This window comes from Melanotaenia boesemani, chromosome 11 (assembly GCF_017639745.1).
Source record: "Melanotaenia boesemani isolate fMelBoe1 chromosome 11, fMelBoe1.pri, whole genome shotgun sequence".
In the NCBI taxonomy this organism is placed as follows: Eukaryota; Metazoa; Chordata; class Actinopteri; order Atheriniformes; family Melanotaeniidae; genus Melanotaenia; species Melanotaenia boesemani.
Genome location: NC_055692.1, coordinates 33,996,092 through 34,018,804, shown reverse-complemented (window position 1 = coordinate 34,018,804; position 22,713 = coordinate 33,996,092). Strand labels below are relative to the sequence as shown.

Genomic DNA, 22,713 nt, shown 5'->3' with positions numbered 1-22,713 from the left:
AGCGAGAGAGAATGAGAGAGAGAGGATGAAAGAGAGTGAGATGAGAGAGGGAGAGGGTGAGAGAGAGAGAGAGAGAGAGAGCGAGCTAGAGAGAGAGAGAGAGGTAGGGCTTACTTTAGAGAGAGAGGGTTCACAGAGTCAGTAGAGTTTCAGTTGTCAGATCATTCAGATCTCTGAGAGGAGGAGGAGGAGGAGGAGTAAAAGGATTAAAAGAAACTAAAGAAGAGCAGAAGAAGTAAGGGATTAAACGAGAGGAAGAGAAGTAAAGGGAAACAGAAAGGAGAGAAGAGGGGCAACAGGGCGAAGAGCTTGTAATCAGCTTATGAAGAATCAACCTGAAGACCCTCTGGGAGACAGACAGGTGAGAGGAAGTGTGTGTAAATGGTATCACAGTATGCTCGGTCTGTTTTATGTGGTCCTCTGGTGTTTCACCTGTTCTGGGGCTAAAGCAGGTTGGACACTGAAGATGTTTCTGAATTTGTTGGCTCCATTATGTCAAAGCTCAGAGTCTAATACCTCATGCATATGAACAGGAGTTACGGCAGAATCACACCTGTGCTGGTGACTGACGGTAAAAAATCTTGCAGGATTCATCAGATCCAGATTCTAGTTTTGAGGATCAGACCTTAACAGGAGGAGGAAGAGAAACATTTTAATAAAGAAGATGAAGAATGTGAGGGCATCAGTGCTCTGTGTCTCAGTTCAATCATCTTTCTCATCAGTTCAGACACAAACAAACAAACAAACAGAGCTGGGATGAAGGAGCAGCCGCTGTTTTCATCTTTGGAGGCTACAGAACGCTGAGCAGTTGATTCATACAGGACGCTAAAACACCTGGACGCACCTGCAGGACACGTTTTACTGTTCAGACATTTACAGCCGAGTCGTGGCTTCATGTTGCATGAAAAACCAGATTATCAAACTTCTTTGTTCCCTTTGTTTAAAACTGGGGTCAAAGTTCATGTCCTGGACCTGAATGCCCCACTAAAGATATAAAATTAGTTTAAATTTGTTGTCTCGCAATCAGCTTCATCAAAAGCTGCTGGATCAAAATTTTTCTGAGGTCTAGAAAGCTTTCAGGTTTTGTAACAGTTTCTTCCAGCCATTCAACCATCCATTCTCTACTGCTTGTCTGGGCTTGAGGGACGGGGGCAGCAGCATAAGCAGGGAAGCCCAGACTTCCCTTTACCTTGCCACTTCTTCCTTCTCATCCAGGGGGATCCAGCCGAACAATATAGTCCATCCAGCGTATTCTTGGTCTTTCCAGGGACTTTCTTCTGGTGGGACATGCCTGGAACAACTGAAGCATGCCTGAGGCCCCTCTGGCTCCTCTCGATGCAGAGGAGCAGCGACTCTACTCTGATTCCCTACCGGATGACTGAGCATCTCATCCTCTCTCTAAAGGCCCATTTATGCTCATTACGTACGAAAATAGCGACATCCGTTTCAAATGTTGTAACATGTCACCATCCTCGTACTTCCATGCGTCTTTTGCGTTGCCATGGTTGTTTAAGTCAATTCCTCCACTAGTGGGCAGTGCTGAGTTCAGAGTCTCTGACACCGGTTGGTGGCGGTAATGCGGCGCTATAAAGTTGTTTCCAACTGCCCACCATTCCCTAAACACTCGCATATAGTCTTTATTCAAAACCTTGTGCAATTTCCACATTTGTTGTGCTCGTTTTCATTCCTTTGCTTTTTCGCCTCCCCTTCTGATCCTCTTCTTCTTTTTTGGTATGTTTCTTTTGCTGCTTGCATGTCAGCTATTGTTGTCAGCACTGCCCTCGCGACCACAAAGCGCATGTAGACTGGTTGGGCAAACTCCTATACATCCTCTAAAACCCTGCAGAGGGTGTAGAGCTGGTTCACTGTGCCACGAACAGGTTGAAAACCACACTGCTCCTCCTGATGTCAAGGTTCAGCTATCCAACAGACCTTGCTTTCCAGGACACCTCAGTTTTTCTTTCTAATCTGTCATTGTTTTCTCTGGTTTTAGGTTCTGACTTTTTTTTTATTGTTGTTTCAGGCCTGAATGGGGCAGAACATCTCTACAATGACTGTGGATGCTGATGCTCACTTGATTGTCATGACAACCACACAGTGACCACTGGGTTACCATGGTAGCTGTCCATTTAAATAAGACACGGAGAAGCTGGACCCATGGAGAGGAAATGAGGGATCTGACAAACTTCATGTCCATTTGACTGTTCGCCATGTCCCGCCCCCATCGCTCCCCCCAGCTCCATGTCCTCCTCATTCTCGGCCTCCTGTCTCTGCCGGTGGGCTGGTCTCAGATCAGCAGTCAGCTCGATGTCTGCCGCTCTTTGCTCAGCTCAGAGGCGGGATCAGCGTGGGAGTTTTTCCCATGTCAGCCCCCCCCAACCAACATGAAGGAGTTCATGCAGATCAGAGTCGACCCTCCAGGCATCACCTGTGGAAACCCACCTGAAAGATTCTGCACACTGGTCAGTCTGATGCACTAAGCTTCCTGTACTAAGTATTGAGATCCTACAGAGATGAAGTTCTGGTTCAGTTTTCAGTCCACTCAAAAACAACAGAACACTTGGTTTTAGTAGTTTTAACTCAAACCTGCCAGTTTATGTTCATGTTTGAAAAAGGTCACACCTGTTTTGAGTGGTCCAGCAATCGCAGTACCAGAGATCCAGAATTCCAAAGAGGTTCTGACAGGATCCAGTATTTGTCCTCTGCAGAGGGAACAAACCTGCTGAAAAAGCAGCTATTAGTCAGATCCTCATATTACAACAGCTCTGCTCATCAGCTGCAGGTCTTATTCCTACATTTAAACCACGTGGTGGCATGTATGCCTGTCCTCATGTGGTCAAGACTAGGGATGAGCAACACTGGCAAAATCACAACGGAAAGCATGAAGGCATTTTTTATGTTTTTTTTAAAATTGACCCACAGTGTTTAAATAGTTTCTATCATATATATATATATATATATATATATATATATATATATATATATATATATATGTATATATATATTTGTGTGTGTGCGTGTGTGTGTATATTGTGTATATATATATATATGTGTGTGTGTGTGTGTGTGTGTATATTATCACTGTTTTTGTGATTGTTTGAAGTCGAAATCAATATTCCATATGTTGTACAGCCCTTCTTATCAGTGCTTTACTTCCTTGTTCACTCGCTCAGCTGACCTCACCTGTGCTGCATGGGCATTAAATGATGTCATCACGCTGGAAATGCATGATGATGTGACATCATGACATTACATTTTCTATTGGTGTCAAAACAATCTACCAGTACTGTGAATGATGAATGAATGAATGAATGAAAAATACTTTATTAATCCCTTTGCAGGGAAATTCATGTTTTCAGTACAACCCATCCAAGACTAGACAAAACAACATATGATGACACAAACAGAACAGGCATACTGACGGAGCAGCCATTTCTACAGCGCTCCTTGTGATACCATATTGCACACCCTGGTTCGATTCGGGGTTGTAACAATCTTCCAGTCCAAGTTTGCTTTAGACTCATTTCCTCCAAGGGGTTGGGCTCAGTACAGAATGGGTCAGTTTTTGCGTTTCCACAGAAAAAAATTGGGAAGAGTGCCAAAAAAGAAGAAGAAGAAAAAAAAAATGAATCTGAGCCGACCTAATGTTTTTTAAGCCTTTCCATTGGGGTCCCAGTCTTCCCATCTGACCCTAAAGATGGAACTTAGCACACTGAAATCCACTGATTTGTCAAAACAGTCATCACTTCCTGTGTGAAGTTGAAACAGCGACATGTTTAAACTTACAGGGGATTTTTTTGTTATATAAACTCACATACCACACTATTTTTTTACTTTGTTTCTGTCACATTCTTATTCGTTATGATTTAAGGAAGGCGTTGTGCCACTATGATGTCACATTATTACGTAGCTTACGCATTTATCCGTATCGGGCCTATGCTCCACCTACCAGGTAAGGGTACATTTGGTTGTGGAAACGCAACAAAGATCAGGAATAACTGAACAAAACCATCCCAAATCCTCCATTTTTAGGTGGACCAGTGATGTCACGATTAAAAAATTTTCTTGGTACGATTTTTGTTAGAGAAAATCACAATTTAATGATCATCACTATTATCCTGCATTACTTAATTTCTCAACACTATGAATGTGTAAAATCAAATGAATACTCTTTATAGATCTTTAAATTTAATTTATTTCTATCTTTTGATGCCAAAACAACAAAATTATCAAAACAAAGTGAAGTAACCAAGAAGTCTCATTCCAACTAAAACCCCTCTGTAAGCAACTAATAGACACTACATATTAGCTCTGGACAGATGGAAAAGGCTACAAGACCTCTGCCTGGACTTGGGGGTTTTGTTTTTTTTTTTCCTGTAAACTACATTATGAAAATGTTTTTGAACATTTCTTTTAACCTGTTTAGGGAAATTTAGAAAAGCGGAAAAAACATTTAACTAGATTTTGACTTCCAGCTGTCCTTTAGCCGAATAGCAGCTGTTTGACACATAAATAACACTGGAACAGTAGAAATAAATAAACACAGTATTTGAAATCAAATGATTTCTTCTAGAGGTCATTGCACGCTGAATACTAAAAGGAATTGACCTTGAGTTGATTATATTTAAACAGTGTACCTTTCCATTCATTTTTTTATTTAAACAAACACAATTTAAGCCAGTTCCTATTCATTTACCTTTACTTTGGGTTGGTATGCCAGGTGGTTATCCTGCAGGTGTTGAAACATATTGCATGTAACTTTATGACGCCATGCTTTTTGGCTGGTGAACCATCCTCAACAACTGGTCATATTTTCTATAAGCAAAGAAAAGGATGAGTTAACCCATATGTTTGGAGGAAATATCTCTTCCTCTGTCATACGTTCCCACACTAACACACCACTTAATCAACTCGCACAGAATAAAAACAAAGCAACACAAGCAGTAACATATAGATGTTGTATTACTTTGTTCTTGTCCGTCTAAAGTTGCATGCTGATATTTGCTGAAATGATTCAGGCATAACCTTTTGTGAAAAGTGGTGATATTGAGGAATCTTTAAAATTAATTTATTGGGATATTTTATACCTTAATTACCTTATTAAGACTTGGCAAGGTAGAGCGGTCGTCTTGTAACCCGAGGGTTGCCGGTTCGATCCTCGGCCAAGTCGAGTTCATGTCGAGGTGTCCTTGGGCAAGACACAGAACCCCTACTTGCTCCTGATGGGTTGTGGTTGAGCGCCTTGCATGGCAGCTTCTGCCATCAGTGTGTGAATGTGTGAATATGTGAATGTGATGTATGATGTAAAGCGCTTTGGGTATCATCCCAGGTACAGTAAAGCGCTATATAAATACGGACCATTTACCATTTATTAAATTCATGACATCCAGGTGGGCATGCCTACCTCCCCAAAAGAACCAGACATTCAGAGCAAACAACTGGATTTGATTAAGAAGACTGAAGCTAAAACTGATTCTACCAAAAAACTTTAAGCTTGATGAATATTAGTAAAAGTTCTGGGTTCAAATTTGGGTAAATCATTTTTCTAAAACATGTTTTCTCTTCATTAGTGAAAACAGATGATTGTAGAAGAGGAAAAACTAGCAGCTTCATCTGTTTGAGATGGTCTGAATATTTTTTAGATATCCAGACCAGGTGAGGAACATCTGAAATATTCATCACTGCTGAGGGAAACAATTCCCCTGAAAGACAGAAAGTTCACATGTATTTATGTTGATCAATAATTAAAAGACAAAAATAGAGAGAAAATGATCAACTCTCAGTCATGTGGTGACCACCTACAGGGGTTCTGAGCCACGGTTTGGGCACCACTGAACTCACACAGAGTTCATATGTCCTGCTGTGGGTCTAATTGTTCCTTTGGGAAACTAAAGTTCTGCCTCAATTATTGATAAAGGCAATGTAATGTTAATTATTGATTTGATCAGTCCTAAAAGAGCAAATTGAGTTGAAATGAGACACAGATCATCCACACATACAGGTATTTGTTAAATATGAGAATTATCGCAGAAATCACGCTTCGTCATGCAGTGCGATCATGATGTCGCTACAGTAATCACTTTATGTCATCATATGATTAATCATGAAGTAATTCCAGTTAGTGGTTGGGGGAGAAGGGAGGGGGTGGACGGGGTGATAGATCCTTCGTTTTGGCTGCCCTGGATGGCTGGTGCCTGCCAGGGGGGCCATGTGAAGGCCGGGGTTCTCCTCTGCCCTCCCCTGGGTCCAGGGTTGTCTTCATGGTGGAGTGGCTTGGGTTTGTGTTCCAGGATTGCTGCCGATGGCCCGGGTCTCTGGGCCGCCCTAGTCTGCCTCTAGCCTCCGTAGAGGCGTGGTCGCATCTGCAGGATCACACTCATCTCTGATCCCTCCGCATTCCTCATCCTCTGTATGCTTACACAGCACTGAGGTGTCCAGTGGGTCTATACACAAATTTCTGTTTAGGTTTTTCTTTTTTTGTGTGTGTTTCTGGTACTTTGGTTGTTCTTATGATACATATATTTATTTATTTATTTATTGCTGTCTTGGTTACTTTTTAGGAACTCTTGATGATTGTCAGCTTAGTTTACCTGTAAAAGCTGTAGGAAATTCTCTGTTGTGTTTCTGTACAGGTGTAGCAGCTGGTTGGATTGAAGGCTCGTTGCCTCTATGTCCTGTGTCTTTGTCTCCTCTTTCTTTTTTTTGACTATCTTTTTTCCTTTTCTTCACTATTCTCCTTTTTTCTGTCCCTTCCGGTCATGTCCAGCAATATTACATAAATTCCATTACTAACTAAATAAGCAAGATTAAAGAAAAACTTCTACCCATGAAGCTCCCCTTGGCAAAGCTAATTTTTTGACACAATAGCAGCCAGACCGTCATTCTGCTGCTACCATGCTGGACAGGACAGGCAAATAAAAAATAAATAAATAAACAACAATACTGAGTATCATTAAAAGCCAGAAATTATGTACAAAACACAAATTTCCTTACTGTGCTAAGTTTAGCATGATTAATCATTATGTAATCAGAGTAATCATGTGACTGGTCTGGATGCTGTCAAGCAAAGCTGCAAAAACGGTGATCAATAAAACCAGATGTTAGAATCGGATCTGAAGTGATCAGTCAGATGATGAGGGTTGGGGGTCTGTTTGTGATTAGTTACAGCTGGTTAGTGCTGTTTAGTTAAGTCTGTTCAGTCATATAGCTGCAGTGTGACAGTTGGGCAGCAGCAGCTGAGGTTAAAGGATGATCCTCACTGATCAGATTAGAGTCACCATTAATCTGTCACCACACATGGATCATACTCTTAGCTCTTAGTTGTTGCTTTCTCATGCCATCCCAGACGTCAGGTACATGGAAAACAGGTCGACAGTGTGTGTCAATCTGTCTCAGATTGTTCTGGCTCAGTCCAACAGACCTTGGAAGTCCAGAGGGTCTTTAGTCCTGTCTCCACTAACAGATCCAGGTCGGTATGGGCCATTTTGGTGCGATTTAATTTGGCAAATCCTGATCTCTGTTGATACCAACGTTGCACCTTCCTTGAATTCTAATGAAGAACAAAACATGAAAACAAAGGACAAGAACGGTGGACATCCAGCAGTTTGTTTTCTTTCTTTTTGGCATGTGGCTTTAAAAAAAAAATAAAAAATCCACTGTTGAGTTTTACATGTTTTAACGGATAGCAGCATGTCAATCTTCACCCTTTTGGGTTGAATCCGTAAGACTGGGACCCCAACAGAAGGGTCCCAAAAAAGTAGGACAGGTAGGATCAGCTATTTTGGCACCCCTCCCATGTTTTTGCTTGTGGAAACATAAAATATGCGCAATGACCCGTCCCATACCAACCCGGACCCGTTGGTGGAAAGAGGGCTTTTGTTCAGTCCACCAGATCTTGGAAGCCCAGAGAGTCTCAGAGATCTGCTCAGTCCAAAGCCCCATTTCCACCGACAGGTGCTGGTCCAGGCGGGGCAGATCGGGGCACTCATTTTTGTGTTTCGCAAAAACTGAGAAGGGTACCCTAATATGACCAGACCTAAAAGGTCTGGGTGGAGTTTCAAACACAACAATCCATTGATTGGTTGGGGGAAAAAAGTCACTTCACGTGCGACCTGGCATAAAAACAAAGCGGGAATGGCTCCTTGTTTAGATCAACATCTTTTTCTTTTATTGATTAAATCTCCATTAAAATGGCGTTTCGAAGCACCACCAAGAAAAAAGAACACAAACTGGTGCATGGCCGCCATTTTCCTCCTTTGTTTCAGAATTGTGTTTTTTTTTTCTACTTTAAGGAGGGCACTGCGCTGGCGTCATGCTATTATGTAGCTGAGGGATCTATCGCTATCCAACTCTCCGCCTCTCAAGTAAGGTTACGGTTAGTTGTGGGAACGCAACGAGATTACAGTTTACAAACCATATCCCCACCCTTACCGTCCCCACCCGACCTGCACCTGAAAACAAGGCTCAACAGACTTTAGAGAGCTCACCTGCTACCTCTCTGTTAGTGTGCCTGAGACAGAGTGTCAGTGAATCTTGAGATCAAGTGATGTCGTCCATGTTTACCTTGAGTAGGTAGGTTTAAGTAAATGTTCCTAAAGATGGACCCCTGATGTTCTTGTCTGTGATACATGAGTCTCATCCTGTCATCATCTGCTGCTTGGTACCTCCAACATTACATCACTTCCTGTCTGAAACTAGTTTGATTTGATACTCGATCAAAAGGATGTGAAGTCTGCAGTGGGAACACTCAGGCTGCTTTGCAAAACAGAGGTCAACTGTGACACCTCACAAAAAACAGTGTTACATGCCCCATGCATTTCATTTGACATGTTTATGTTGCTTGTTTGTTTGTGCATACAGGAGAATCCATACCTGTGTAGTGATGAGTGTGATGCTTCCAGCCCCGACCTGTCTCATCCTCCTCAGCTGATGGGGGACAGGGAGAGGGGGGGACTCATCACCTACTGGCAGACAATCACATGGTCCAGGTATCCTGAGCCCCTACTGGCCAATATCACTCTGTCCTGGAACAAGAGTCTGGAGGTGGTCGATGACATCATCATCACTTTTGAGTACGGCCGACCAACCAGCATGGTGCTGGAGAAGTCCATGGACAAAGGTGAATGCATGGATGGGGGGGAGATAATGAGATTAATTATTCTGTGGCTTTTACACTTCAATAAAACTTTAATATCTCCAGCAAGAAGGAAGTGTTTCATACATAAGTTTTCTTCTGACAGATGATTAATATTCAGTTAATACCAGTGTTGGGCATGTTACTTAAAAAAGAAAGTATTCATTTCAGTTACTAGTTACTTCTTGCAAAAAGTAATAGATTTATAGAATTATAAAAGTAATTAGTTACTCAGCAAAGTAGCTACTCCGTTAGTTTTTAAAGCGTTTTGGTGGTGGAAAGAGACTTTAGAAAAACAAAAGACGCATGGATCTTTCAGGGCGAAATTGATCACAAAAATAATAAAAAGTTAATAATAAAGCCATGATTTTGTATACACTTCTTTCAGGCTGTAGTCTGCAAAATGCAACAGTATCAATTTCAGGTTTCAAATTAGTAGGATTGGAACAGAACTTCGCTGCCTAAACCAGCTGAAAAGAATATTAAAATCAGCAGAAACTGTTTGAGGATTCATATGAATACAAAGTTATCTACTGAACAAAAAAAGGCCAAACATCAACATTATATTTCAGGTTGGAACATTTTCTAAGTTTATTGGAAAACTGACTCTGGTAGTTTGTTCCACCCCCATGTGGTTAAAAACGGTGTGAGCAAGTCGTTGAATCTGAGCGGGTCATCCGTCTGAGTACCGGGAGTGAAAACTCTGCGATAAATGGTGCGGACCCACTTCGCTTGCACCTGGTCACAACACAACACAGCGACTATTCTACTCATGTATTCTCCAGTTTCAGTCATACCAATAACCCTAAAAACAAATCTTATCTTCCCATAGTAACACACTGTCAGTAACGTTTTATCCTTAGTAACTGTAATGGCACTGTAACAATGGAAAAAGTAATTAGTGTGATTATCCATTACCGAAAAATGTAATGCAGAACGCAGTTTTTTTTTTAAAGGTTGTTACTCCCATTACTTTCACTCCACACTCCACAAGACTGGCCAGGTTGAGTTGTCATCTACATACACATACAAACACATACATAGTGCAGCAGCAGCCTTCCTTTCAACCAAACCATATGTTAGCTAGTTTTAGATATGATTCAATGTGCCAATCACATGCTATTACAGTAGCAGTTACTATTATAATAAAATATACTTACCAGGTACGACTATAGCGTCAACAGGCCCCTCTTCCCTACCATCAGCTGAAGCTGCTGTAGCCTCTTCACATGAAACCAGGCTCCGTTTCTGAAACTCTAGTGTTAGCTGCAGCTGTAGTGTCCCCAAGGCAGCAGTAACAGAGCAAGCAGCAGGCTTACAACTTTATTTAAAACACTGCTGCCCTCTAATTTCTCACTTACTGTTCTTAAATGGTTTTCCTATCTCACAGATCAACATTTTTATGTAAGTATGAATACATGCTCCTGAAAGATCCATAAAATTCAATGTGGGGTTTCACAAGGATCAATTCTAGGCCCACTTCTTTTTAATTTGTACATGTTGCCACTTGGGGATGTCGTCAGGAGACACGGCATTAATTTCCACAGTTATGCTGATGACACACAGCTTTACATCACCTTGTCCTGATGACCTGCAGCCAGTTAAGGTCCTTTTAAACTGTATTTTAGATATTAAGTCCTGTTACTGTAATGTTCTGGTCTCTGGTCTTCCCAAAAAGTCTATTTCTAAGCTGCAATTACTCCAGAATTCTGCAGCACGAGTTCTGATGAGGACCAGAGAGTGGGAACACATCACATCAGTTTTAAAATCACTGCATTGGCTCCCCGTGCGTTTCAGGATTGATTTTAAGGTTCTTTTAGTTGTTTATAAATGTCTTAATGGTCTTGAGCCTTCTTACTTATCAGACTTACTTTTAGATTATGAACCCTTGCGGACCCTGAGGTCCTCTGGTACCGGCCTCTTGGTTGTTCCCAAAGTCAGAACCAAGACTTCTGGTGAGGCCTTGTTCCACCACTACGGGCCTGGACTGTGGAACAGCCTGCCAGAGAACCTAATAATTGCAGAGACTGTTGGTGTTTTTAAAACAGGCTCAAGACCTTTCTTTCTAGTCTAGCTTATAGCTGAATTTTATTTGTTATTGTTTTGATTTGTCTGGGTGGCTGGGGGTCCTGCACCGCAGCCCTGTGGCTGTGGTGTGGACCCCGGCCTGTCCCAACCTGGGTGGTTCCTGTGGTGGCGCCCTCTGTGGTCATGGGTGGGTTGGTGTCCAGTGTGAATGGATCCCCAAGATATTGTTTCCTCACAGCAGAGTCAAGCCAGATGTTTTCATTTTATTATTATTTTTTTCAGAGACAGTTATTAGTGATGGAGTTCATGGTTGTACAGATTGGGGTGTGGGCGGGTGGGAGGGAGTGTGCATGCGCTTGGTTTGTATGAGTGTGAGTTTCTGTACAAATGTGCCTTTTTATTCTTTGATCCATTCACTCATTCTTTGATGTGTGAAGGTTTTTAAGTTTTGTTTTTAATATGCAGGAATTGTTTTTATTATGTACAGAACTTTGTGTTACTTTATGTATGAAAAGTGCTATATAAATAAAATTTGATTTGATTTGATATAGTAGGTAACATCGGGTCCACATCATGCTTAATGGAAAGCCCCTATGGTCCTAAAGTGTCTGCTTACTAACACAAAGAAGACGAATTTATGAATAAAAAAGAGAAAAAAGAAAACATTATTATTTTTGCATTTTTCAGTGGTTATACATAAGTTCAGGATTTTTTCTAGAAGGTATATGGCATATACTTGCATATCACATAGACAAAACCACAACCAAGCAACAAATTTCATGTCTGTGCAGCCCAGTTCCACCATCAGCTGTCTCTGATCACAAAGTAACAAGCCGAGCTCAGGTCCCTGAGGAACACCAAATGATCTGAATCAGATCTTTCTGCCTTTAAACTGTCAGGAAGTCAGCTTTGACCCACTGTGTCATTTCAAAGAGCACTTACCACGAGTCAGCTACTTTAAAAAGAAATGCAATGGAGATAGAACAATGATAGCTTCATCCATAATTAGCAATAATCTCCACAGATTATACTGAAAACAGAGTATACTGAAAATATACCAAAACATAAATATACATCCAATATATAAAAATGTTAGCAAACAAAAACACACAGATACAAAGATACAAAAAAAAACTACATTAACTAAATAAATATATTGGTCTCCTACATTAGCTTTTACCTGCCAATAAAAAAGACCCAGAAAAAAAAAATTGAAAAATCTTCCAGTGAGAATAGACCTGGTATTGGAGTAGCAGCAGTTTCCAGAATGGAAAACTGCTTCCAGAATGGAAACTGCTGCTACTCCAGTACCACATTTTAAGTAACAGTGTTTGTGTTTCAGGAGCAACGTGGCAACCATACCAGTATTACGCTGATGACTGTCTTGAGGCCTTCGGCATGTCACCTAAACAAGTTTCTGATTTAGCACCGAGTAACTTAACCCGGGTCATCTGCACTGAGCAGTACTCCCGTTGGGTTGGAGCCAAGGTAAGTAAATGGTCTTACTGAGAAACAGACATACAGTCTACAGGAAAACGTTGATCTGAAACTGAAACGCTGCTTTGCCAACAGGAAGAGAAGAATGTGGTGTTTGAGGTGCGTGCTCGGTTTGGAGTGTTTGCTGGTCCGAAACTGATCAATATGGATGCTTTGTACACCCGGATGGAAACGATGAAAGGGCTCAGAGACTTCTTCACCTTCACCAACCTCCGTCTACGTCTCCTCCGCCCAGCACTTGGGGGAACCTATGTCCAGAGAGACAACCTACTGAAGTATTTCTATGCTGTGTCAAACATTGATGTTCCTGCCAGGTGAGCAACCAAGAACAAGCTCCAACCTGACATCTGAGCATCACTGCCAGTTAACCACCAAACAGCTGTTCCAGTCTGATATCTGACAACATACATTTAAAAGTCTAACCTCAAAGCTAATATGGTGGCCGACTGGAATTCTTCTATCCAGGATCAGCCAGCTACGAACAGGAAGAAGGAAACTGGTCAGATGACAACGTTTAGAGAACAAGAAAGCTTGAAATGACCCTGGTTAGGTCACTTTCATGTTTCAGGTCACTTTGATAGATCCAGCAAAGCCTGGGAATGTGGACCAAGCTCTGACACTGGTTACACAGGGACCAAATGTCCCTTATCAGGGGGTCTGGTACCCCATTTTTTATGCTCCCTCCAAGATCCTGCTGAGAGGATGAAAATAATCCTCAAGATCCACAAAGAGGATACAAACCATACTGCTCCTCCTGAATCCAAAGTTCAATCATATTATGACCTCCTCTCTAAATACCTCGAATTGATCTTATCAGGGAGGCTGAGCAGTGTGAGCCCCCTGTAGTTGAAACACACCCTCTGGTCCTCTTACATCTCATGTGATGAAGTTGTTTGAGATCCTGGTCTTAGCCCAACTGAGGCCGCAGGTGAGACCTTCGCTCGACCCTCTACAGTTTGCCTACCAGCCCCATGTGGGTGGTATCCATCTGCTGCAGAGGGCCCATTCACACCTGGATGGTGTTAGCAGCACGTTGAGAATCACCTTTTTTATTTCTCCAGTGCATTCAACTTGTCCAGCCTCTGCGTTGAACAAGCTGGGGGGATGGATTGTCCACCATCTTCTGGGTCACTGACTACCCAACAGGCAGACCACAGTTTGTCTGGATGAGCAGTGCTTTGTCTGACAAGGTGATGAGTGATGTGGGTACTCCACAGGGGATTGTGCTGTCTCCCTTCCTGTTCATCTTATACACCACAGACTTCCAGTACAACACCAGTACATCCAACCTGCAGAGGTTCTCTGATGACTCTGCAGTGGTGGGATGTATAAACATGGACGGTAGGAGGAGTACAGGCAGATAGTGGACAATTTTGTGGAGTGGGGTGGTAAAACTAACCTGATGCTAAATGTGGATAAGACCAGACAATTGACTTCAGGAGAAGGAGGACAACTAGGCAGCCCCTTTGCATCCTGGGGAGGAACATGGACACAGTGGAGAACTACAAGTACCAGGGTGTGAACACTGACAGTAGGCTGGACTGGTAGACCAACAGCCTGGCTGTGCACAAGAAGGTGATGAGCCAATTCTTTATCCTCAGAAGGCTCAAACCCTTCAATGTGTGCAGCAGGATGGTGGAGATGTTCTACCAGTCTGTTGTTGCCAGTGTCTTGTCCTTGGCCGTGGTCTGCTGGGGGAGCAGCATCGGAGCCAGAGACCAGATCACAAATTCAACAAACTGATCAGTAAAGCTGGCTCCATGATTGGCTGCATGCAGGAAACATTTGAGGCCATGGTGGAGAGGAGGACTGCAGACAAACTGTTATCTATCATGGATAAGCCAGACCACCCTCTCCACCACACAGTGGACAGACAGCGTAGCTCTTTCTCCAGGAGCCTCATCCAGCTCAGCTGTCACAAAGAACGCTACCTGAGATCTTTCCTGCCACAGGCCATAACACTTTAACAGTTCTTCTCTGTCAGACTGGTTAACTCTGCTTCTTACTCTATTTCTTCATGCACCACCATACTTCAGTTTTTAATCTTGTACCCTCTATTGTCCCATTATTCATATCTTTATTTTTACCTGGATACTTATTTGTGGATTGTATATTGTAAATAGTAATTTCTATATATATATATATACAGTGTACCTTATTAATCGTGGGAATTACGTTCTAAAAATAACCCACCATAGGCGAAATCTGCAAAGTAATCAGCTTTATTTTTTACAGTTATTATAGATGTTTTAAGGCTGTAAAACCCCTCACCACACACTTTTTACGCATTTCTCAGACAGGCATTAACATGTTTGTAAATTTTGTAGATGGTTTCAGCATTGGGCAGGTGGGCAGGGTCCATGGCTTTTTAGTAGTTGTGTGAAAGGGGTCCTCATTGAAAATAGGATGGGAACCCCTAATGCAATATTTTATATTTCCCTTTATTTATGTCTGTGTTTTCAGTGGAGCTGGTTCATACTTTGAAGCAATGTTTGTTTTTATAGAATACTTGAAGATTCAAGAAATTCAACCGATATTTGTTTGGAGAAGATGCTTTAACTTCTAGTGAAGTTTCAAGATGAGCCGGTATAAGTTTGCGCTCTTGTTTGCTTCTCAGGTGCAAGTGTAACCTGCATGCATCTCAGTGTGTGATTCGTGATGCAGTCCTTCAGTGTGCATGTGACCACAATACGAATGGACAAGACTGCGAGCGCTGCCGCAGAGGATTCAGACCCAGCAGCTGGAGACCAGGATCATACCTGCCTCTGCCGAAAGGCTCTGCCAACACCTGTACGTACCAGCAGCAGCAAAGCAAACACCTGAATGCGTCTTTACTCGATAAGTCTGTCATTTTCTGTCTTTTGCAGGTGAAGTAGCTGACACTGTAACCAGTAAGTAATACCTCAACTGTTTACCTATATGTTTACCTGTGTGTCAGTCATTATTAGCGTGTTCACGTGTCAGTGTTGCATCATTGGGATTATTTTTCACATCAATTTTAAAAGCACACCCTGTCAACAGCGTGCATCTGTTCTGTTCCTGTGCATCTTTGTTTTTCATCAGTACTGAAGCTGCTGAACTCACTTTGGTTCAAAACAAGTTAAATTAATCTGGAGCCAAGAAATCTATAAATTTCTGATTATTGCATCAATTCTTCTGAGTTCCAGCTGATTGGTTGTACTACATCGTCTCATGTACCATAACATAACATTCTGAAGTGAAGTCTGAAAATGAGTCTTTTCAGAATGAGTGACATGCCAGCAGATGCTCTACATTTGTGTGGCTAATCTGTATTAGTCTGTGTTAACCTTTCAGTCACCTAAACCCCTTTACGCAGACGGACTTGTTTGGCCATAAGCCAGCTTGAACTATCACAACACCCCAACCCTGAATGAACCTGAAAACCTTAAACTAGTCTACAAACAGTACTAAACTCTCACAGCCCCACTCACACAAACAGCAGCAGGTAAAAGCTCGTATTTATAAAGACTCTTCAGGGGCTCGTTAACCTTTGGATATGAAAGTTAGCTTTAGGACAATTGTTTGAGCCAATTCTCCAAAGAAGACTGAACAGAGACAAGATGCAACAGTGACAGAAACAGTAGAACACATAAATCAGCTGATAACTGTTGTAGGGCAGATGTGACCAAACTGTCTGCAGACCCAGAGAGCAGATTCAGACCCACGGTTCTGGACCCCTTAGCTTTTACAACAGGATGACCATCAAACTGCAACTGCATCTCTAGATCAACAGGTAGTCCACCTACTGGGCAACAGAACTACAGCTACTAAATCAGAGTTCCACTAGAATACCACTCTGTTATAAATTACACTTTTAAAGCTTCAATAGAAGTTACATTTTTAAAGTTGTATTACACCAAAATAAAAGTACAAACATTCAATAGCTCATGAAGCTACTGATGACAGAATTTCCCTCTGGAGATCAATACTTCTGATTCTGATGAAGCTAAATCTTTTCTAACAACAACTTTGAAGGTTTATTGCAGCATCAGTTCTAAGAATTTACAAGTTTAAGTGCACTTTACTACATACAAACAATTGATTAAAGGTTTGGTCCATCATATTTTGATGGAACATAAATGTTTTGTTTTTTTTTATAAATGTATATGTATTTATACATACAAATATATCATATATGTGATATATATATATATATATATATATCGCATATAATTTGTTGTCAGAATTCAAAACAAAGTCTCTGAAACACAACAATGGTTTGAAATGTTTTATTCACTGATCACACATCAGGGAGGTCTGCAGAGAACAGAAAGAAACCAAACATGTACATCACAAAGCTAAAAAACAAAAAACAATCTGCCTTAACATAATACCCATCACAGTCAAAGTCAGACAGTGAAAATATTTGCAGCAGGTCCTGCATCTGTCCAGGTTGGACAGGTTTGTCCTTGCTGGACTGTTAAGGCCCATTTATGTTCACTATGTACGTAAATAGGTATGTCCATAGTTGTCATACATTGCTGTGTCTTTACATTGGCATGGTTCAGTCAGTTCATCCACTAGTGGGCGGAGCTAAATTCACTTTCACATTCTGATGTCAATTTCAGACTCTGGCTGGTTGGTTAAAGGTCCCATATTATACACTTTATTCCCAATCTGAGACCATTCATTAATATCTAAATGAAATATTTCCGCCATGGTATGGACAAATCGACCCTCAGTTTGAGTGCAGCGGCTTCTCTTCACCTCCCTCTTTTTAGCAGCTTCAGAAATGTGCCGTTTATGGTGGGCGGAACCCTGGTGGAGCAGCTCAGCTGTTGGCTCCGCCCATCGCATCGCCCGTCATGAGGTGATTGACAGGTTAATATATTTTCAAGCTATCAGACTAATAAGGCCGAAACGATAAAATAACTGCCAGCTCTTACCTCTCCAGCTGTGTCACGGACAGTTGGTATTGAACCTGGCTTCAGCTTCAAACGGTTGGTGTAGTGTATTGTAATACCAGTAGGTCAATGTTAAGTTTGGTCCATAGGTGGCACTGTGGTTTTGCATGTGCTGTGTTGGTGTAAGGATCGCAGAATAAAAAGACACGCCTGAGAAACAAGTATGGCTTCATCCACCTCATATATTACATGGTGTCAGAAGTGAAGTAACGGGGCAGAAATGGACCAGATGAAACCGCCGACTTCACTAAGTCTAGAAGGGAATCTAGCGGAAAACTGGAGGGTCTGGATCCAGAGATTTGAACTTTTCCTTGTCGCCAGCGGAGTTGGGGAAAAATCTGATGCGGTGAAAAGAGCCACGTTCCTGCATGTGGCCGGGGACGAAGCAATTAAGGTGTTCAACACGTTCGACTTCGATGAGGACGTCGATGATTACAGCGTGATGAAAAGGCTGTTCAGTCAATATTGCGAACCAAGAAAAAACGTAACATATTTGAGACACCTATTCTTCACACGAGTGCAAGGTAAATCAGAAACTGTTGATGCATATGTGACGGATTTAAAGAATAAAGCGAGAGACTGTGAGTTTGAGCATCTTACTGACTCACTGATCCGGGACAGAATCGTATGTGGCATAATGGATGATCAAGTTAGAGGAAGGTTATTGAGAGAACCTGACCTCAGGCTGCAAAAAGCAGTAGACATTTGTAGAGCCAGTGAGTTGAGTCGGAGTCAACTCAAAAGTCTGAATGAAGAGGTTGAAATTCCGGTTAATAAAGTTGTCAAACAAAAGCAACATGATAAAAAGAAATACGATGGTGCTGTGTCACAGAGCATAAAAATGAGAAATCAAGGGGTCTGCACCAGATGTGGCTACAAGCATGAACCAAGGAAATGCCCTGCCTACGGACAAGTGTGCAAAGCCTGCCACAGGAAAAATCACTATGCAAAAATGTGCAGGTCGCAGAGACACACAGATAACCATAAAGTGCAACAGCTAAATAAGGCAGAGGATCAGGAATTTTTCATTGGCACAATTCAAGCAGAACATGACCATGAAGCCTCGCAGATTAATACAGTGGATGCAAAGAAAGAAAAGTGGCATGAAAATCTGATTGTCAACAAGACAGTTTTGAAAGTTAGACTGGACACTGGAGCTGATTGTAACGTCATTTCCTTAAGCAACCTCAGAAAGCTGAGATTGGACAAAAAAGTGGGGAGGTCTCACTCCAAGCTTGTTGCTTATGCAGGACACCAAATTCAAGCTCACGGGAAAATTATGTTGGCATGTCAGTACAAAGACAAAAGCTATGATGTGGAGTTTGAAGTCATAAAACACAAAGCACCTGCGATTTTAGGAGGAGAGTCATGTGAGGAAATGGGTCTTGTCAAAAGACTGCATGTGCTCAAAACAGAGGGTGACATTCTCAGTGAATATGAGGATCTTTTACTGGGTTAGGCTGCATACCGGGAGAATATCACATTAAGACAGATCCAAACGTCACCCCAGTTGTTCATGCACCCAGGAGAGTGCCGGTCGCCCTGAAAGACAAAATTGAGGAAGAACTTAAAAGAATGGAAAGCTTAGGGGTGATAAGCAAACAAACAGAACCTACGGACTGGGTAAATAGTATGGTGACAGTCTCCAAACCTAACAAAGTGCGGATCTGCATTGACCCACAAGACCTTAATACTGCCATTAAGAGGGAACATTACCCGTTGCGCACAATAGAAGAAGTGGTGGCTGAAATGCCACATGCCAAATTCTTCTCAGTTTTAGATGCGAATCATGGATTTTGGCAGATTCAGTTGGACGAAGAAAGCTCTCACCTATGTACATTTAACACACCATTTGGAAGATATCGATTTAAAAGGCTTCCATTTGGTATATCCTCAGCACCAGAAGTGTTCCAGCGGTGCATAGCCAGACACCTGGAAGGGCTAGAGGGTGTAGTCAATGTAATAGATGACATCCTAGTTTGGGGAGAGAGCATAGAGCAGCATGACTGTAGACTGAGGAAACTGCTTGACCGTATTCGAAGCATTAACTTGAAACTGAACAAAAGCAAGTGTAAGATAAGAATGACTGAAATCACTTACATTGGACATGTGCTCAGTGAGCAAGGACTCAAGCCGGATCCTGAAAAGGTCAGAGCCATTCAGGAAATGCCTGCACCAGAGGACAAAGCTACGCTCCAGAGGTTCACCGGGTTGCTACAATATCTATCTAAATTCATCCCTAACCTCTCGGACATTAATGCTCCTCTGAGGAAGTTGGAAGGCAACGTTGAGTGGCATTGGGGGGCGGAGCAACAACAAAGCTTTGACAAGCTAAAAGCTCTCGTCAGCCAAGCACCAGTACTGAAGTACTATGATGTGGACAAGCCGGTCACTTTATCTGTGGATGCTTCAAGATGGACAGCCAGTAGCATATGGCTCCAGGGCTTAAACTGACTGTCAAAAACGTTATGCCCAAATTGAGAAAGAATTGCTTGCTATTGTATTTGGCTGCGAAAAGTTCCACCAGTATTTATATGGAAGAAAAGTCCAGGTAGAAAGTGATCATAAGCCACTAGAAGTGATATTTAAAAAATCACTCCTCAGCGCCCCAGCCAGACTGCAAAGAATGCTTATGAGGCTACAAAAGTACAATCTGGAGGTTAAACACAAACCAGGCAAGGAGATGCATATTGCTGATGCTCTGAGCAGAGCATTTTTAAAAGAGCACAAGGAGAAACTCCTTGATGAAGAACTGGAGGTCAACTTTGTTAACCAACTTCCAGTATCTGAGGAAAAACTGCAGGAGTTCAGAAAAGCAACAGCAGAAGATGCTGTGTTGGGGCTGGTTGCTAAGATGATCCAGAGGGGTTGGCCAAATAAACAGGGACAACTGCCAGACAAAGTTAGACCATACTGGACATTTAGAGAAGAACTAGCGTATGTGGATGGACTCATATTAAAGAACTCCAGGTTAGTTGTACCACACACGCTGAGAAGTGAAATGCTCAGTAAAATCCACGAGTCACACATGGGTATAGTTAAGTGTAAGGAAAGAGCCCGTGATGTACTGTACTGGCCGTGTATGGCTAAACAGATAAAGGGAGTTGTGGCTAGTTGTGCAGTATGTAACGCGCACAAGAACAACAATCCCAAAGAGCCTCTTATGTCTCATCCAGTGCCTGAGAGAGCCTGGGCAAAAATAGGTGTGGACTTGTTTCACTTCAATAATGCAGAGTTTTTACTCTGTGTGGACTATTTTTCGAAGTTTCCAGAGATTGTGAAGCTGAATGGAACCACAAGCAAACACATCATCATTGGACTTAAGTCTGTATTTGCAAGACACGGGGTACCAGATGAGTTATTCTCTGATAATGGAAGACAGCTGGTGAGCCAGGAGATGGAGGATTTCAGCACGGAGTGGGGTTTCAAACACACCACTTCCAGTCCGACTTATCCGCAGTCTAATAGGCAAGTTGAGAGAGCTGTCCAAACGATAAAAAACCTGCTGAAAAAAGCACAGGACGGTAATGGTGACCCATATTTATCTCTGTTGGAGTATAGAAATACACCACTGAGCGGGGTTGGTTTGTCGCCTGCTCAAATGCTTATGGGGAGAAGACTCAAGTCAAAGTTACCGGTGACAAAAGCATTGTTGCAGCCGAGTCTTTATAAAGATGCCAGGAGTGATCTTGTTTGGAGACAGCAAAGACAGAAACAATACTTTGATCAAGGAACCAGGACACTGTCTGATCTTCGTGAGGGTGAAAATGTGAGGATAAGGCAAGACAACAAGTGGGAACCAGCCACTGTGATAAAGAAACACCACCTGCCGAGGTCTTACATAGTGAAATCTCAGCGTGGACAAGAGTACAGGAGGAATCGCAGACACCTGCTAAAAACTAAAGAGACTGCTTTTCCAGAAACACCTGTTGACACGTCATCAGAGTGCCAAAGTCAAGTGGGACGAGATACTGTACCAAGCGCTGATCCGCGCAGTCCCACTTCAGACTGTTCCACTGTACCACAGAACAACATAGTGGTTGACACTGCTGTGTGTGCAGGTAAACCTGTAACGGTGACACGTTGTGGAAGGCCTGTCAGAGTGCCGCAGCGTTATCTGGTCTAACCAGTGCAGGATTACTTAAAGATTTTTCTGGTCTTAGTTCAAGTATTAAGTAAGAGTGGTGGTGAGAAAAAAAAAACAAAAAAAAAACAGGTTTGTTATTATTATATATTACGCTGTGTTGAGTGTAATCCTGTACATTTCAGTCATTTGCTGAAGTTACGGTGCAAATGTGTTATTATAATTGGACTTCTTATTGGTATGGTGAGGTCCTTTGCTCTGATTTGCAAGCGCAGGAATAGACATGTGTGAAATTGCGGTGTAAAATCGAATAGTTTTGGGGTTAATTAGAGTTGCTCAGGTCTATAGTATGTTAATAGTGCCTGTTTGTGAGCATCTTAACACGTTATCTCCTGTTTGTTTTCATCACTTTTGCATGGACAAGTAAACAATCTTGGAAAAAAAGAGATGTAGTGTATTGTAATACCAGTAGGTCAATGTTAAGTTTGGTCCATAGGTGGCACTGTGGTTTTGTATGTGCTGTGTTGGTGTAAGGATCGCAGAATAAAAAGACACGCCTGAGAAACAAGTATGGCTTCATCCACCTCATATATTACAGTTGGCGAAGCCTGCTTTCCATGCCCCCATGTTGTGGAAACAGTCCTCTTTGAAATGCTGGCCACAGACATGCAAAACCTTTGGAAGTTTTCCGGGTACATTTCCTCCAAAAATAAAATTAATCCACTCAGTTCTCGTGGGTTCAGTGGATGGAAGTAAAAAAACGTTTTCGTGTTCATTTATGCAGCCACAAACAGAACAGTGCTTCTGTCGCTTAGCCATGTCCGCTAACGAGGGTTGCCGAAGAGGGAAAAACACTGGGCGCTAGGTGATTTTTAGAGGGCGGGCTTTGAGAGCCGGTAGACGGGTCCATCGCTCTGTGGGGAGTGGTTATTGTCCCTTATGACGTCATAACGTACACGCTTTCAAACAAGCTCATTTCAGCGCTTACTTCCCTAGAGGTGGAGCAGGGGGGAGAGAGAGCGCCTGAAAGAGTTTCACACTTACGG

The 22,713-nt window shown here is 42.2% G+C and overlaps 1 protein-coding gene across 1 annotated transcript in view; it reads left to right on the top strand.

Moving 5' to 3' along the window:
- The first annotated feature begins 2,210 nt into the window (after positions 1–2,210).
- Positions 2,211–22,713, top strand: part of LOC121649041 (netrin-G2-like) — a 34,097-nt gene continuing 13,594 nt past the window's right edge. The window contains exons 1-6 of the mRNA XM_041999571.1: positions 2,211–2,462; positions 8,860–9,118; positions 12,504–12,649; positions 12,734–12,972; positions 15,276–15,448; positions 15,526–15,549. Of these exons, the coding sequence (XP_041855505.1) occupies positions 2,211–2,462; positions 8,860–9,118; positions 12,504–12,649; positions 12,734–12,972; positions 15,276–15,448; positions 15,526–15,549 (1,093 nt within the window). The remainder of the gene's footprint in view (positions 2,463–8,859; positions 9,119–12,503; positions 12,650–12,733; positions 12,973–15,275; positions 15,449–15,525; positions 15,550–22,713) is intronic.